Genomic DNA, 13,944 nt, shown 5'->3' on the forward strand with positions numbered 1-13,944 from the left:
ATAAGAATTTGAGTTGCTAAATTCTACTTTATTGGTTTTTTGGTATTTTCTCTTTTCTACAACAAAAACCTCAGCCTAAAGATCTCATTTTTTTTGGTGAAAAGAAAATGCCATGAAGGAAGATTATGTCTACCAATATTTTTAAATTTTTTGCAGTTACTTATATGATATGAGACTACTTATATGACATGAGACTACTTATATGACATTGAGAGTCCCTTGGACAGCAAGGAGATCAAACCAGTCAATCCTAAAGGAAATCAACCCTGAATATTCATTGGAAGGACTGACGCTGAAACTCCAATTCTTTGGCCACCTGATGCAAAGAGCTGACTGATTGGAAAAGACCCTGATGCTGGGAAAGATTGAAGGCACGAAGAGAAGGGGACAGCAGAGGAGGAGATGGTTGGATATCACCGACTTAATAGACATGAGTTTGAGCAAGCTCTGGGAGACGGTGAAGGACAGGGAAGCCTAGCATGCTGCAGTCCATGGGGTCACAAAATGTCAGACGTGACTTAGTGACTGAACAACAACAACAAAATATGATGTGAACTGAGTGACTTAGGTGGTCTGCTATAAAATTTTGCTCTTTGGGTGGCAGGGTGCGGGGAGGGAACTGGGAAAAAGCTAGGCACATTTTTCAAGATATTTAAGTTCAAATAGTTTTTGCAATTTACCTTTAAGAGGAAGATTTTTTTCTTTCCCTTTGAAAATATTCCCTACCTCACTCCTTTTCGATGATCTTCCATAATCTGGGAGGGTTAGTTGGCAAAATTTCATACCCTAAGCAGTACTTACTGTCTCATCTAACAGACTCAAACTATCACCCTGGGGGAAGAGAAAATCTTTGTGGCTAAAAAATGTCATCTGGGATCTTAAAGCCCATCAGCAGGGAGACAGTGAGGACTGTAGTTCTCTTGACTGGGGAATAGGTTGGATGACTGGAATGTCTTTTTCCCCCGGCGTGTTAATTTCTATGATTGGAAGAAATCAGACCTTAAAAGGAATGGAGGAAGTACAATTTTCAGAGAACAACAATGAAGACTAGTTACTGGGGAGAGGTGAAGATACTTCCAGGTCTGAGTTCATGACAGTAAATTTGTATTGCTTTCATAACATTCATAGAATGATTTTCACAAATGCAGTGCAAATGAAGATGTTTTATTCCCAATGTGGACTGCTGAAATGAAACTCACTTCTCTTCAGCATCATCATTCCACATATACACACCATAGAAAATGATTCACAACTAACATATATATATTTCAGTTTATACATATTTGTAGGTGTATACAAAGACACGTGCATATATAACTATATTAAATATATATATTTGAAAATTAAAAGGTATCTTTACCCACTAGAGAGAGTCTGATATTTCAATCTATTAAGCCATAATTTTACATCTCAGATTAGTGGCTAAGAGCGTGGGTGCAGGAGTTGGATTGCTTGGGCTAAGACCATTTATTAGCTGCGTGACCTTGGGCAAGATCCAGGATCTTTTTGTACAGCAGTAACCTCAGCTCTAAGATGGGAGAAATAACTGTCTGCCCAATGCAGTGGTGTAGGGATTCAGTGAATTGGAACATGGTACTGGATAAAATGCAAAATGAAGGTGAAATTGGGTTATAATTACTAGTATGTGTAAGGGCCACGGTAGGTGCTTTGAGGGATAAAAAAGGAGACACAGTCTCTACCCTTACACAGTTTACTGTCTAACTGGAAACCCAAGATGCAGTCTCATATAAATTAACTATTAATGCCTGAGAAGAAAACCAACAGTTTAGTTCAGTAGCACAGACCAGCTTCTCAAGGAACAGAGAAGTGTATATAAGGTGTCAGTTTCACATTGGCTTCCCTTTACCCAATGCTTATCTCTTTGACATGATGAAAGGCTCAAGCAGATTGTATAATAAACACTGGTGCAGTGGTCCGCCTACATTAATCCTGCAGTGGTTTAGTCATGGGTAAGAGTTATGATGCAGATGTTAATGCTGGATTAAGGCTCTTGACAACGGAGGTTGGTCCAACTGTTAGTGCTCTGAAAAGTGAGCCAATCCATCAATTTCTGCAGTTTGTACAGGGATGGTGATGACTTCAGCTGATCCCACCCCGCCCCCCGCCTCCCTGCTGAGATTTACAGAGAATTCCGGACTGTGGTTATCTGGTTTAAGAGGTAATTCTGTACAAGAACTGGCACAAAACTGCATGTCTAATTGCCAAAGGAAGGTATTACAGTTAACAACCTCTCTGTGAGATCGAGGGCTGCTTATATGTGCTCTGAAATGATGATGGAAGGCCTTGGGAAGAAGTGATTATGAAAGGGCCTTCAACAAGATGTAAGGTGATTCTTGGCTTAATCCCTTTTAAGTTAAATATTAATTCCCCTAACTTAATTTTTAAAGCATCACTCTAGATTTTTACCTAAGACTGCCCTGAATGGTGCCCATATCAAAAGATGCTTTCTAAAGCTAAATTATCAGCTTAACAGATCTCCATGTATGGATTTAAATACATAACCTGCACCTATAAAATTGCTTCTGTGGGGAAAAAAGGGATATTCTGATTTCAGAGTAAATTAAAAATTAATTTATAAACTCACTTTTAAAAACTCTGCTTTGACTGGTTCTTTCACTCAACAACTATTTATTGAGTGTTTTTCATGTATCAGACATCAGACCCTGTTGTAGTCACATGTGAACAAAACAAAAATCCTTGCCCTGATGGAGCTGACATTCTAGAGAGGAGAGGCAGTTAAATAATGAACATAATAAAGAGTTGGTATAGTGTGTTACGGGTTTCTCTGGTGGCTCAGACGGTGAAGAATCCACTTGAGATGCAGGAGACCCAGGTTCATTTCCTGGAGTGGGAAGATCCTCTAGAGAAGGGAAGGGCTACCAAGGCGTCAAGTGCTAAGGAATAAAAAAAAAAGTAGTGCAGCGTTAGAAGGATGGGGCTGGGTGTCAATGTTAAATAGGACAGTCGTTGACAAGGTTACATTTAAGCAAAGTGTGAAGGGGGCCAGCCAAGGGAGTTGCACCTACCTGGGGAAAGAGCCAGTGCCAATGTCCTGAGGCAGGAGTCTACTTAGTGAGTCTGAAGAACAGAAGGTAGGCCAGGGTAGTTGGAAGTGGGTGGGAGAGACAAGAGGATATGGTCAGAGAGGTAAGCTGGGCAGTGGCAGGGAGGGAACCGAACAAATCATGGAGAGCCTTGTAAGCTACTGAAAAGCCTCTGAGAAAGATAACAGTCACTTGTATTAGACTGGTTTAAAGTAAGGCCCTTTTGCTAAATTGCTTTAGTTGTGTCTAACTCTTTGCAACCCTCATGGACTGTAATCCACCAGGCTCCCCTGTCCATGGGATTCTACAGACAGGAATACTGGAGTGGGATGCCATGTCCTTCTCTAGGGGATCTTCCTGACTCAGGGATCATATGGGCATCTCTTACCTCTCCTGCATTGGCAGGTGGGTTCTTTATACGACTAGTACCATTTGGGAAGTCCACCTGTATCAAAACAATTCCTCTTATTCCTTGTCTCCTATATTTCAATTTGAATGTGGAAACAATCTAATTGAGATCTTGTTAAAAGTCAAATTTTAAATTAGTAGGTCTGAGGGGGGCCTAAAATTCTGCATTTTTAACGAGCTTGCAGGTGATGTCAGACTGCCAGTCAACAACCCCACATTGACAAATGAGAGTGAAGAACCAAGGGGCTTTGAGGCTTTCTCCTCCATTGGTTGGTTGCAAGGGCCTTCTTGTTCCCTTTGAGCTTAAAAGGACATCCTGAAAGCTTTCACACGGGTCATAACCTCGTCACTGGGCTCACTCTTTCATGTCCTTTCACCTGGCTAGTAAAGGTACAGTCCAGAGCTCTCTTGGGAATATGAGATATGTTGTTTGGCTGTTTCCATGCACGGTCTAAGAAGTTTCTAGGGCCTCCTTACTGCCACTATGGGGGCTCTGCTTCTAAACCTTCACCTGGGAAGCCCTGCTCTACTCCTTGAATGATAATAGTTCTCTGAACACATTCCTGTCTTACTCCAATTATAGCAAGTAATTCTGACTTGTAGCCTTCACTCCTGGTCCTATATCTTGAATGATAGCCTGACTCTATAAACTAGGCCTGAGGCAGCTAGAGGATTTGGGTGATGGTCCTGGGATGAAGAGGTGCTCAGCTGATGCTGGTGCAACAGGTAAGGTTGAACTTTTTTTTTCCCCGGTGCAGTGCAGCTAGTGAGATCTTAGCTTCCTCACCAGGGATTGAACCCTTGCATTTTGCAGTGGAAGCTGAGTACCAACCATTGGACAACTAGGGAAGTCCTGAGTCTGACTTTCATAAAAACTAATGAAGTAATTTACAGCTGAACAGGCCTGGAAGGACTAGACACTTGTGAATATAAAACAAAGGTTATGAGTCAGACAGACTTGGGTTAGAATTATGCTTCCACGCCTTACTGTGTTATGTCAAGAATGTTCCTTGGCATCTCTAAGCCATAGTTTTCTCACCTGGAAAATGAGAATGATAACGATACCTCGTTCATACATTGAGAAAAGGCATATGAGGCATGTAGAAAAGTGCCTGATATAACGATACTCATAAAATACTAGTTGCTATTAGTTTTATAATTATTGTTAAAATCCAACCACATGTCACATCGCTCTGTGGCCTGGCATTACGGTACTTACCTTTAAAGTCCCTGGAGTTAAAAGTACCAGGGCACATCCCTCAGCAAAGTTTTTTAAAGATGAGACAGACCAGGAGCAGGTTCATCATGGCAGATGTTACAGTAGATAATGGCAGGAACTTTAGATGGTTAGTTTAGAAAGCATATGATGGGGGTACTGATAATGATGACTGTCTTGAGGGTATCTTGTAGAAGAGGACCCTGAAAGCACACCTGAGACCAAAGGGGAAGGTCTTTTTTTTGGAAGACCAAAAAAAAAAAAAAAAAAAAAAGGAAACGGAAGCACATCCCTCTGTAACCTGTGAGTGAGTTGAGGGGGTGAAATAGGGGGGTGGGGGCGCCCGCGAGGGTCAGCGGCTCTTGCGCAGCTGCGGCAGCGGAGCCAATCAGCGGGTGCATCCCGTCCTCGCGCGACGGTATAGTCGTGCCGTCGTGACGTCGGCGGTTGCCATGGAGCGCCCCACTCCGTAGGGCCGCGAGCCGGCGCCAGGGGGCCACGGGGTCGTATCGCGGCTTTGAGGTCTAGTCAGCCGCCGCCATGAGCGGCCGGAGTAAGGGGAGAAGGTCCTCCCGCGCCAAAGGCCGTGGCAAGAGCCGCGCCAAAGGCCGAGTCCGCGCCGCGCCTGACGACGCCCCACGCGACCCGGACCCTCCAGAGTGCCAGAGGCTCGGGGAGGAGACCCAGGCGGCACAGGTGCAGGCTGGCGCGGGTTTGGGGGGCCCGGAAGGCGCTGCGCCGGCGCCGCCCCGCCGGCCCGGGGAAGAGGCTGCCTGCCGGCTGCCCCTAGATTGTGGCCTCGCGCTCCGTGCCCGGGCGGCGGGGACTCGCGGGCAGGCGGTGACCAGGCCCTGCCCGGTCAAGGCCACATCTCTCCCGGAGCGCCTGGTGAGTGACACCGTCTTCGTGGGAACCGTGGGCACCGTGGCGAGGCCGAGAAACGGGCCCCGCGTCGGAAGCCGGCGAGGCCCCGCCGCGAAGAAGGCCCCAGATACCTGTAGTGCAGTGGGAAGGGGGTCTGCGGCCTTGGCCGGTGGGAAGCCAAAGAAAGGGGCCGCGGCGGAGGCCGCCCCCGTCCCCGTGGGCGAGGAGAAGGTGGAGAACGCGGGGTCAGGGCCCCCGGCGACAGAGGGCAGCATGGATACGCTGGAGAACGTCCAGTTGAAGCTGGAGACCATGAACGCCCAGGCGGACCGGGCCTACCTGCGGCTCTCCCGCAAGTTTGGGCAGTTGCGGCTGCACCACCTAGAGCGCAGGAACCTCCTTATCCAGAATATTCCAGGCTTCTGGGGGCAGGCCTTTCAGAACCACCCCCAGCTCTCGTCCTTCCTGAACAACCAGGATAAAGAGGTCCTCAGCTTCTTGAATAGCTTGGAGGTGGAAGAGCTTGGCCTGGCGAGACTGGGCTACAAAATCAAGTTCTACTTCGGGCGCAACCCCTATTTCCAAAATAAGGTGCTCATCAAGGAATACGGGTGCGGCCCTTCGGGTCAGGTGGTGTCTCGTTCCACTCCAATCCAGTGGCTCCCCGGGCACGACCTCCAGACCCTTAGCCAGGGGAACCCCGACAACAGCCGGAGCTTCTTTGGGTGGTTTTCAAACCACAGCTCCATCGAGTCTGACAAGATTGTGGAGATAATCAATGAGGAATTGTGGCCCAATCCCTTACAGTACTACCTGATGAGTGAAGGGGCCCGTGCAGAGAAAGGAAAGGAGGGCAGGCCGGGTCCTGTGAGGCCGCCAGGGGAGACCCCGGAACCTGGGGTAAACAAGTCCAACTGATCCTGCTCAAGTCTGTGTCCTGCGTCCTACCTCCTACTGGCCCCCGTGCCCGGCTGACCTTGGGTGTTTGGCTGTCTGCCTTCTCTTCGTGTCGGCCTCTGCACACTATTCCTGTTGGACTTCGGTTACAAGAATATGGCATTTATGATTATGTTCTTTTGCTTCCCGTGACGTTCTTGCTTTCTCTACATTAGTATCATACGTTATGTGATCTCGTCCCTCCTGTTCATATGTTAAACTCACTTGATTCCAGCGTGTGTTGCCTCTCTCTACATTGCTTGGACCCTGTTCTTGGCTCTGGCGTTTCCCACCTGGCTTTCACATGGACACTCATGAGTCAATCAGCAGGAGGACCAGCACATCCTCAAGCTCTGCTACTTCAGGACTGGTGACTTGCTGGGCTTCGAGTTCATGCCAGCCATGCATGCCATCTGTGGCAAGCTTTTCGGTGGCCACTGCAGAATGAAGCTAGTGCATGTGGCATTGGCCATCAGCCAAAACTGATTGTCTCTTGGCTCTGGGGTCACCAGCTAAGGTGCCACCTGCAGGATCTCTGGCTTTGGCCAGGGACCCATGCTGCCCTCCTAGACAACGGGTTGAGGTTCAGGGTGAGAAGCAGTTTGCTGTGGGTTTTGTACTGTTCTGCGTCTCTTCCTGCCTCTGGGCCTTTCTTCCTGGTAAACCTTTGTCAAGGTCTGCACCATACCTCATCACTGTCGGGCCACTGAGTTTTGTCTAGGTTGCCAGTCGGCCCCAATTGGCTTCCTGGGCAACAAGGACCTCGAGAACTACCTGTGGACACAGGCCCTCTGTGGGTGCATGAGACACACACCTACCCTCTCCAGCCTTCCAGGAACCCTGCTGGCTGCTGGACTGATGGGCAGGCTGGTACGTGTGGACATGTGCTCACTGTTGTCAAGCTGTGGCTCCAGGTAAGGGTTGCGACCGGACTCACTTAAAATCTAGGTACCTTTATCCACTCCCCCCATCCCTGCCTCACACATGACCAGAGTGCTATAGTGGGGTTGCTGGGGAAGGGAGATTTCTGATCTGTGGGCCTGTGTCTACTTCAGCTCACGCCTCTACACCTCCTTCCTCAATCCTCTTTCTGTTTCCTTACCCTCTCTTCCTTCTTTCCCTCTGTCCCTGTGCTTGTCCCCCACTCCTCTCTTCCTTTCTTTCTTTTTTTTTTGTTTCAGTAGTGGTACTTCTGAAAGAAAACAGAAAACAAAACAGTTGTGAAACCAGGGTTTTCTGCATACAGCTAGCAAGTTGGCTGGGGCCTTGTTAAACACAGGCACACACTGGGCTGGAATAGGGTAGACGAAGCCAGAAGGCCAGGTGGGTCTGCGGTCAGATCCTGCTCCCTCCTGCCTTCCAGGTTCCCTCTGTAATTCTGACATGGAGATTCTTCACATGGCAGTGCATCTGCTAGAATGGTCACCCCCTGGGCAGCAGTGTTGGGGACTAGGGTTACTCCTGCTTTGGCGTTTTTCTCTGCCTCTTAAGACCCGGTTGCCTTCTGTTTCCTCCTCTGGGCGAACGTCTCTTGCCCTCTGGTCTCTCATCCCCCAACTCTCACCCTCAGCAGTGAGGTTTCTTCCTTTTCTCTAGGTTTCTACCTTCACATACCCTTGGGAGTAGACTGTAGCCTTCAGTATGGGGGGATCCCAAGGCTGCCCTGGGGCGTGGGAACAGGGGAAGGGGGAGTGCCTTTTCTGAATCTCCAGGGCTCATTTCCAGCGGGTGTAAAAGCTGAGCTGTGCCCTTCCTGCCTAGGCTCATCTGTGCCCTCTTTCCCCCTCATCCCTGAGGGTGGGGTAAGTACTGAGGATGTGTGTACTTGCCTTCACCCTAATTTCTCTCCTTATGGAAGACCTCCTTCTGAGTTTCCCATGGGCTAGGGAAGTCTTGCCTCAAGAGCTGTCAAGAGGGTGTTTGGGGCAGGCGAGCTGGGGCAAAAACCTAGAGCGGGAATAAGCCTGGTGTGGAGAGGGCTTGGTAAAGCAGCTAGATGTGGCTTGAGGAGTCTCCAGGAGAGTATAGCTATCTCTCAGAGACAGAGGGGACGGGAAGGAGCCTTCCTTCCCTAGGGCAGGGACAGGAGAATTAAAGGGCAGTGGGCAAGTGTTTTGCTGAGGCGAGGGTATGCCCAAACTTTTGTCCAAAAATCTTTCATTTTTGGTAGATTTTACAAATCACAAAAACAGTCTGAATAACATTACTTTGGATTCTTTCTCTTTTCTAGGTGTGGCCCTGTGTTTTGTAGAAGATTATGTGCTACTTATTTTGTCTCTGAGTAAATCTTATCATTTTCCCCATTTTTTGCCTAATGGGAAAATAGAGCTGTACAGGTTGGCTTTTTTTTTTTTTTTAAAAGCTTTTTCCTCTATTATGGACATTTTCAGCCATGCACAGAAATGGAGAGACTCCGTGTGCCGTCACCTAGCTACATCATTTATCGGTTATGGTCAACCCAGTTTCATCTGCATCTCCATCTCCCTGCCTGTATTGTTGATCGAAAGTCCAAGACACTGTGCCAATTCAACTGGGACCACTTTGGGAGACTGAGACACTCTGCTGGTGGTGATCGTGGTGATCTCACTACCGTATCAGATCTGCTTTTTGCTTTTCATGTTAACTGATGACGGTCCAGAGATGGGCCTTAGAAATGAAAGTCTTCAGAGTTGACAAGAAGTCTTAGAAAGTGATGAAGCTGCCTTTTCCCTGTGTCCACAAGAGGAAAGAGAGACTGCTCTGTTGTAAACTCTTTCAAAGACTTATCTATCAGTCTTTGATAAGGTGCTTACCTGAGACCTTCCACCAGAATAACCGTCTTTTTTTCCCTCTAAGATGGAGACTTCGTGTGACTATTACAATTATTGGCGTGTCCTGGTCTCATGATATAACTCTGAACTTGAAAGTAAAGTATAATTTGGAAATTGTTTCTGTGTTCTGTGAAAATAACCTCCCCAAAGGAATCAGTAACCGGTTGTCTTACTTGGTAATTGGGCACTATGGTAATAATGCAATTATTTCTCTGTTCTGAAACAGTATAAACAGTTGTAAGCTTGCATGTGTGATGGAAACAATAAAAGCTTGTATCTCTATTATATTTTATTAATTTAAAAAAAAATTGGAAGGTAAGCAGAGGCTGGGTAGTTGACGGCATGTATACTATGGCATACATGAGTGATTCCTAAGCCTCAGGCCCTTGTGTGACCAGCTCTATAACAATATATAAAATTCTGGTTTCCAAGCCCTTATCAGAGATTGAGATCCTGTGGTTCTGGGAAGAAGCCATGCAGTCTTGTTTTTAGCAAGCTTTCCAAGTGATTCTAGTGTAAAGCCAGTGCTTCTCAAATTTTAGAGTTCCTCTGAATCGTGTGGGGAATCCTGTTAAAATACGAATTCCGATGTAGCCGTCTGGAGTAGAAGTTGAGACTCTGCATTTCTAACAAACTCCCAGGTGATGCTGGTGCTGGCGGCTTGTGAACTGTACTTGGAGTAGCAAAGGAGGTGACTTCAAGGACCTTTCAAACTAGAGTAACAGTGAGTCTTGGCTGCACATTGGAGTTATGTGGGAAGCTTAAATACACACACTGGCAGAGCTCACAAATAGCAGCTGAATCAGAGTGGGGGAAGGGATTGGTCCAGTTGTAGATGTCTATTCTGAACACATCCCAGGTGATTCTGATGTCTAGCCATCGTTGACAAAGTTTCTGATGCTGTTCTTAATAGATTCATAACAAGGACCATTTCCCCAAAATCAGGAGCATCAGCAGCAGACAACCAAATGCCACATGAAGCTGCCTGGCCGAAAATGGTTGGAAAAAAACAGAAGTGACCTGTTAACTAACAAAATAAAATTTAGTTTGTATGATGTTGGGCATGAATCAACAAATGTGCAGTGTTCAGGTGCTCAAATAATGAAAGAATGAATTTAAAACAGTTTATATTCAAATGCCTTTGGGCTAGGCTGGTAATTAAATTTGTGAAGTGGGCCATACTTGCTTTATAAGGATGTTATGTGTTAGTTCATTAGGGCTTCCGTAACGAAGTACCACAGATCAAGTGGCTTAAACAACAGAAGTTGACTTCCAGTTCTGTTGGCTAGATTTCTGAGATCAAGGTGATGGCAGGGCTAGTTTCTGCTGAGGTCTCTGCCCTTGGCTGTCTGCCTGCTGTCTCTTCGAGGTCTTAGCTGTGTGTGTGTCTGGGGGAAGTGGGAGGAAGTCGGGGCTGTGTGTAGCTGGGGCAGCTGTGTTGTAGTGCCAGGGCATTTACTTGGGGCCCCGCAGGCCTAGTGTTGCTGCATCTTCAAAAAAGTGGCAAGAATCAGAATCTCCCAATTTTGAATATTTTCAACTAAAAAAAATCGAACACCCAGAGCCTCGCTCTTAGTGGTAGGTGGAGTGCAGAAGGGTCCCGGGGGCAGCCTCTCCAGGTGTGAGCAGGCTTTCCAGGCATGAGCGTCCTCTTGGGACCCATGCCCAGTCCTCCGGAGCTGCCAACTGGGACGGCCATCTGCCCAATTCAAGCTCACATACTTGCTTCTTCAGAGGCTCAGAGCCTGCACTTCCCAAGCCCCCTTCCACAGCCCTCCCTTCAGTTCCTTGCAGAGCCCATCTGATGGTTTCATCCCCATACTGCCCGTGGTCTTACTCATTGCCTCCTGTGTGTGTCGGTCTGTCGCAGACATTAGAGATACAGCGATGGACAAATACAGCTTTGAATTTTGCCCCTCGTTCCGCGTTTCAGCCTCCTCTTGGTTTTGCCTGAAATTGTCAGTCAATCCTTTTTTGCCCTTTTCCTACATGGGCCCGATGAGGGTGTCAGACCCACATGGGGGGAGCTAAAGGAAACCTCTTTTCACTCTGGCCTGTAGGTCTGACTTCACAAGGCAGTTTGGACTTTTAATAACCTGGAGAGTGAGGGCTTCTCAGAGTAATTCTTGTTATGCTAGGAGTCCCTTGCCCCTCTCTCATTCAGTTTTATTGCTAAAGACCTGATTTCTTCTTACGTGCTGGGCTTTTCTGGAATGTAGTGGGTTTGTGCTATGCCACAGGGGAGCAGGGAGAAGAAAAGAAGCATCTTAATACCTGTAGCTTTCCCAAAGTCTCTCTCAAATTCTGTATCCCCTCACACGTGGGCTCTCCCTCTGGTCCACTGCACTGCTTTGCTACAGGGAAGGAGGTACCCTGCTTGGGGGTGGCCTCACCGAGGGAGGGGTCTTCCCCCATCCTTTGCCCTCTGAAGATTTTGGAAACTCCTTCCACGCTCTCATCCCTTGGCCTCGGGGAGCCACTGATACTGCTGGGTGGAGCCATATCCCCCCAGTATGGAGGCAGTAAAAAAACAAAACCCAGAGATTCCGTCTCCAGTCTGTGGTTTCTGTCTCTGTCCTTAGCGTATTCATTTCTGCTTTTGGAATCTTCTCCAGCTACATTTCACCAGTCAGGCTCACAGCTCACTTCTGCCGAGTCACTTTCGTCTGAAACTCCGACCTCGTGTTAGTCCTGCTTCCGTACCCTAGGTCCGGTACCATCTGGTCAGGTGTTCAGTTACGGACTGTCCAAGGCTGGAAACTTGAATTCCTTCCTCCTCTCCCTGCCTCGTGTCAAGCTGGTCCTGAGCTGAGGTTTGACAAATATAAAATGAAATAACTTCTATGTGTGACACTTCATGGTTTACAAAGCACAGTCACTCTCATCATCTCAGGGATAACAGTTATCCCATAAGATGGCTTGAAGAGACTAAATGACCAAAATCACAGAGCCGGTAGGCAATAGAGTTGGGGCTCAAACTCAGGGCTCCTGCTTCCAAACACCTTCTGAACATGCGTGGGTAAACCTGAGGCCTGGCAGTTGTCTGGCACAGGACTGGAGGCACTTCTTCACGTAGAACCTGTATTTAACCCTTCACTCAAAGCATCAGAACCCTCAGCACAGCACATCCATCACCACCCATCCATCGGAGCTGACATGTGAATGTGAACCTTCCTGATTGTCCACAGCTGCTGGAGCTCGATGAGGGGCTCGCTGACTTGAGCGACTCAGAATGTGGCCAAGGCTTCCTCTCACTCCTCTGTCCCAGAGTCAGGACTGGTTCCAGACACACATGGCTGCAGTTGGAGGCTGAGTGGGGAGGTTTGGGGCTCTAAGTATCAATACTCGAATATGGATGTATTGGAAAAAAGGGTAACGAAAAGTTCTCCTGTAACAAAAAGTTGGGTGATAGGAAGTCACAGGCTTGCTTCAGTAGCACAATGATATCAGGGCTCTGGGTCCCCTTGTCTGCTTCGCTTCTCTTGGGTTTCCCTTCGGGATTCCCTAACTCCAAGCACCACAGTCTCACCCAGCTGCACTTAAAGACAGACGGGAAGAAGGAGAAGGGGTCTTCTCCCATGTCTCTGTCATCAGGGAAGAAAATCTTTGCCTATAGTGTCTGGTGGATTTCAAGGGACCTGAGTCAGTTTCCTTGGGCCAGAAATGAGTCACACTCCCACAACTCTGCTTCAAGGAAATTAGCATTTTTTAGCATCTCATGAGAGTGGGGTTCTGCCTCCAGGGAATAAGAGATCAAAGGGCTAGAATTGACGGGAGATCTTAGTCATCTGTAGATTTGTCCTTTTTGCGGTGACATGGCCGTGCTGCTGACCCAGAACACCACTTAATAATACCTGGAGGTGCATGCGCCTGTGCTTTCCCCAGCTCCCCCAGTCACCTCTTCTGACAAGAAAGCTTGTTTTGTGTCTTGCCTCCTCTGTTTATGGTAAATGTATTTCAAGCCAGCAATGCCTTTTTGGTGTTCCTATCTCCCACAGCACTTAGCTCAGGCTTCTCTCAGTGTTTGGTGTGAAGTGAAAAGTGAAAGTCGCTCAGTTGTGTCCAGCTGTTTGCGACCCCATGGATATAGTCCTTGGAATTCTCCAGGCCAGAATACTGGAGTGGGTAGCCTTTCCCTTCTCCAGGGGATCTTCCCAACCCAGGGATTAAATCCAGGTCTCCCGCATTGCAGGCGGATTCTTTACCAGCCGAGCTACAAGGGAAGCCCAAGAATACTGGAGTGGGTAGCCTTTCCCTTCTCCAGGGGATCTTCCCGACCCAAAAATTGAACCAGGGTCTCCTGCATTACAGGCGGATTCTTTACCAACTGAGCTAGAGGTGGTCAGTAAACGCTAGTTCAGCCAACACGTTAAGCCAATAATCTTTCTGAGATGTAAATTTGATCCTGTCAATGACCCATTCAGCCTTCAGGAGTAAGGTCCAAATTTCCAAGAAGCTCAAAACAGTCCATTCATGATCTGACCCTACATTTTTTTCTTTCAAACTTTTTTATTATGAAAATTTATATGAAAGTTGATAGAAAAGTACAATGATCACCCATCATATACCATTTAAGTTCAGTGAATGTTAACTTTTTGCTGTATTTGTTTACTCATGTGTATATGTTCGTATTTTGTTGAACCGT

General features: G+C 47.4%; 1 protein-coding gene and 1 long non-coding RNA gene across 3 annotated transcripts; one reads left to right on the plus strand and one right to left on the minus strand.

Annotated features, from left to right (window-relative positions):
- Positions 1-2,005: 2,005 nt before the first annotated feature.
- Positions 2,006-4,901, minus strand: LOC129627318 (uncharacterized). The gene is made up of 3 exons (XR_008702550.1): positions 4,693-4,901; positions 3,048-3,099; positions 2,006-2,915 (listed from the first exon to the last, which is right to left on the minus strand). It is a non-coding gene; the product is annotated as an uncharacterized LOC129627318 (long non-coding RNA).
- A 267-nt stretch (positions 4,902-5,168) lies between these two features.
- TSPYL5 (TSPY like 5) lies at positions 5,169-9,579 on the plus strand. Of its 2 annotated transcripts, none has more exons than XM_055546603.1 (2): positions 5,169-7,403; positions 8,720-9,579. In XM_055546603.1, the coding sequence occupies exon 1, from the start codon at positions 5,230-5,232 to the stop codon at positions 6,469-6,471; it is 1,242 nt and encodes a 413-aa protein (XP_055402578.1). In that variant the 5' UTR covers positions 5,169-5,229; the 3' UTR covers positions 6,472-7,403; positions 8,720-9,579. The 2 variants fall into 2 exon arrangements, with proteins under 2 accessions (XP_055402578.1, XP_055402579.1); XM_055546604.1 differs by having other exon boundaries at positions 8,880-9,579.
- Positions 9,580-13,944: the final 4,365 nt, after the last annotated feature.

This window comes from Bubalus kerabau, chromosome 14, assembly GCF_029407905.1.
Source record: "Bubalus kerabau isolate K-KA32 ecotype Philippines breed swamp buffalo chromosome 14, PCC_UOA_SB_1v2, whole genome shotgun sequence".
NCBI lineage: Eukaryota > Metazoa > Chordata > Mammalia > Artiodactyla > Bovidae > Bubalus > Bubalus kerabau.

Coding starts and splice junctions, on each gene's coding strand:
- TSPYL5 (XM_055546603.1), top strand. CDS start 5,230: ATGAGCGGCCGGAGTAAGGGGAGAAGGTCCTCCCGCGCCAAAGGCCGT.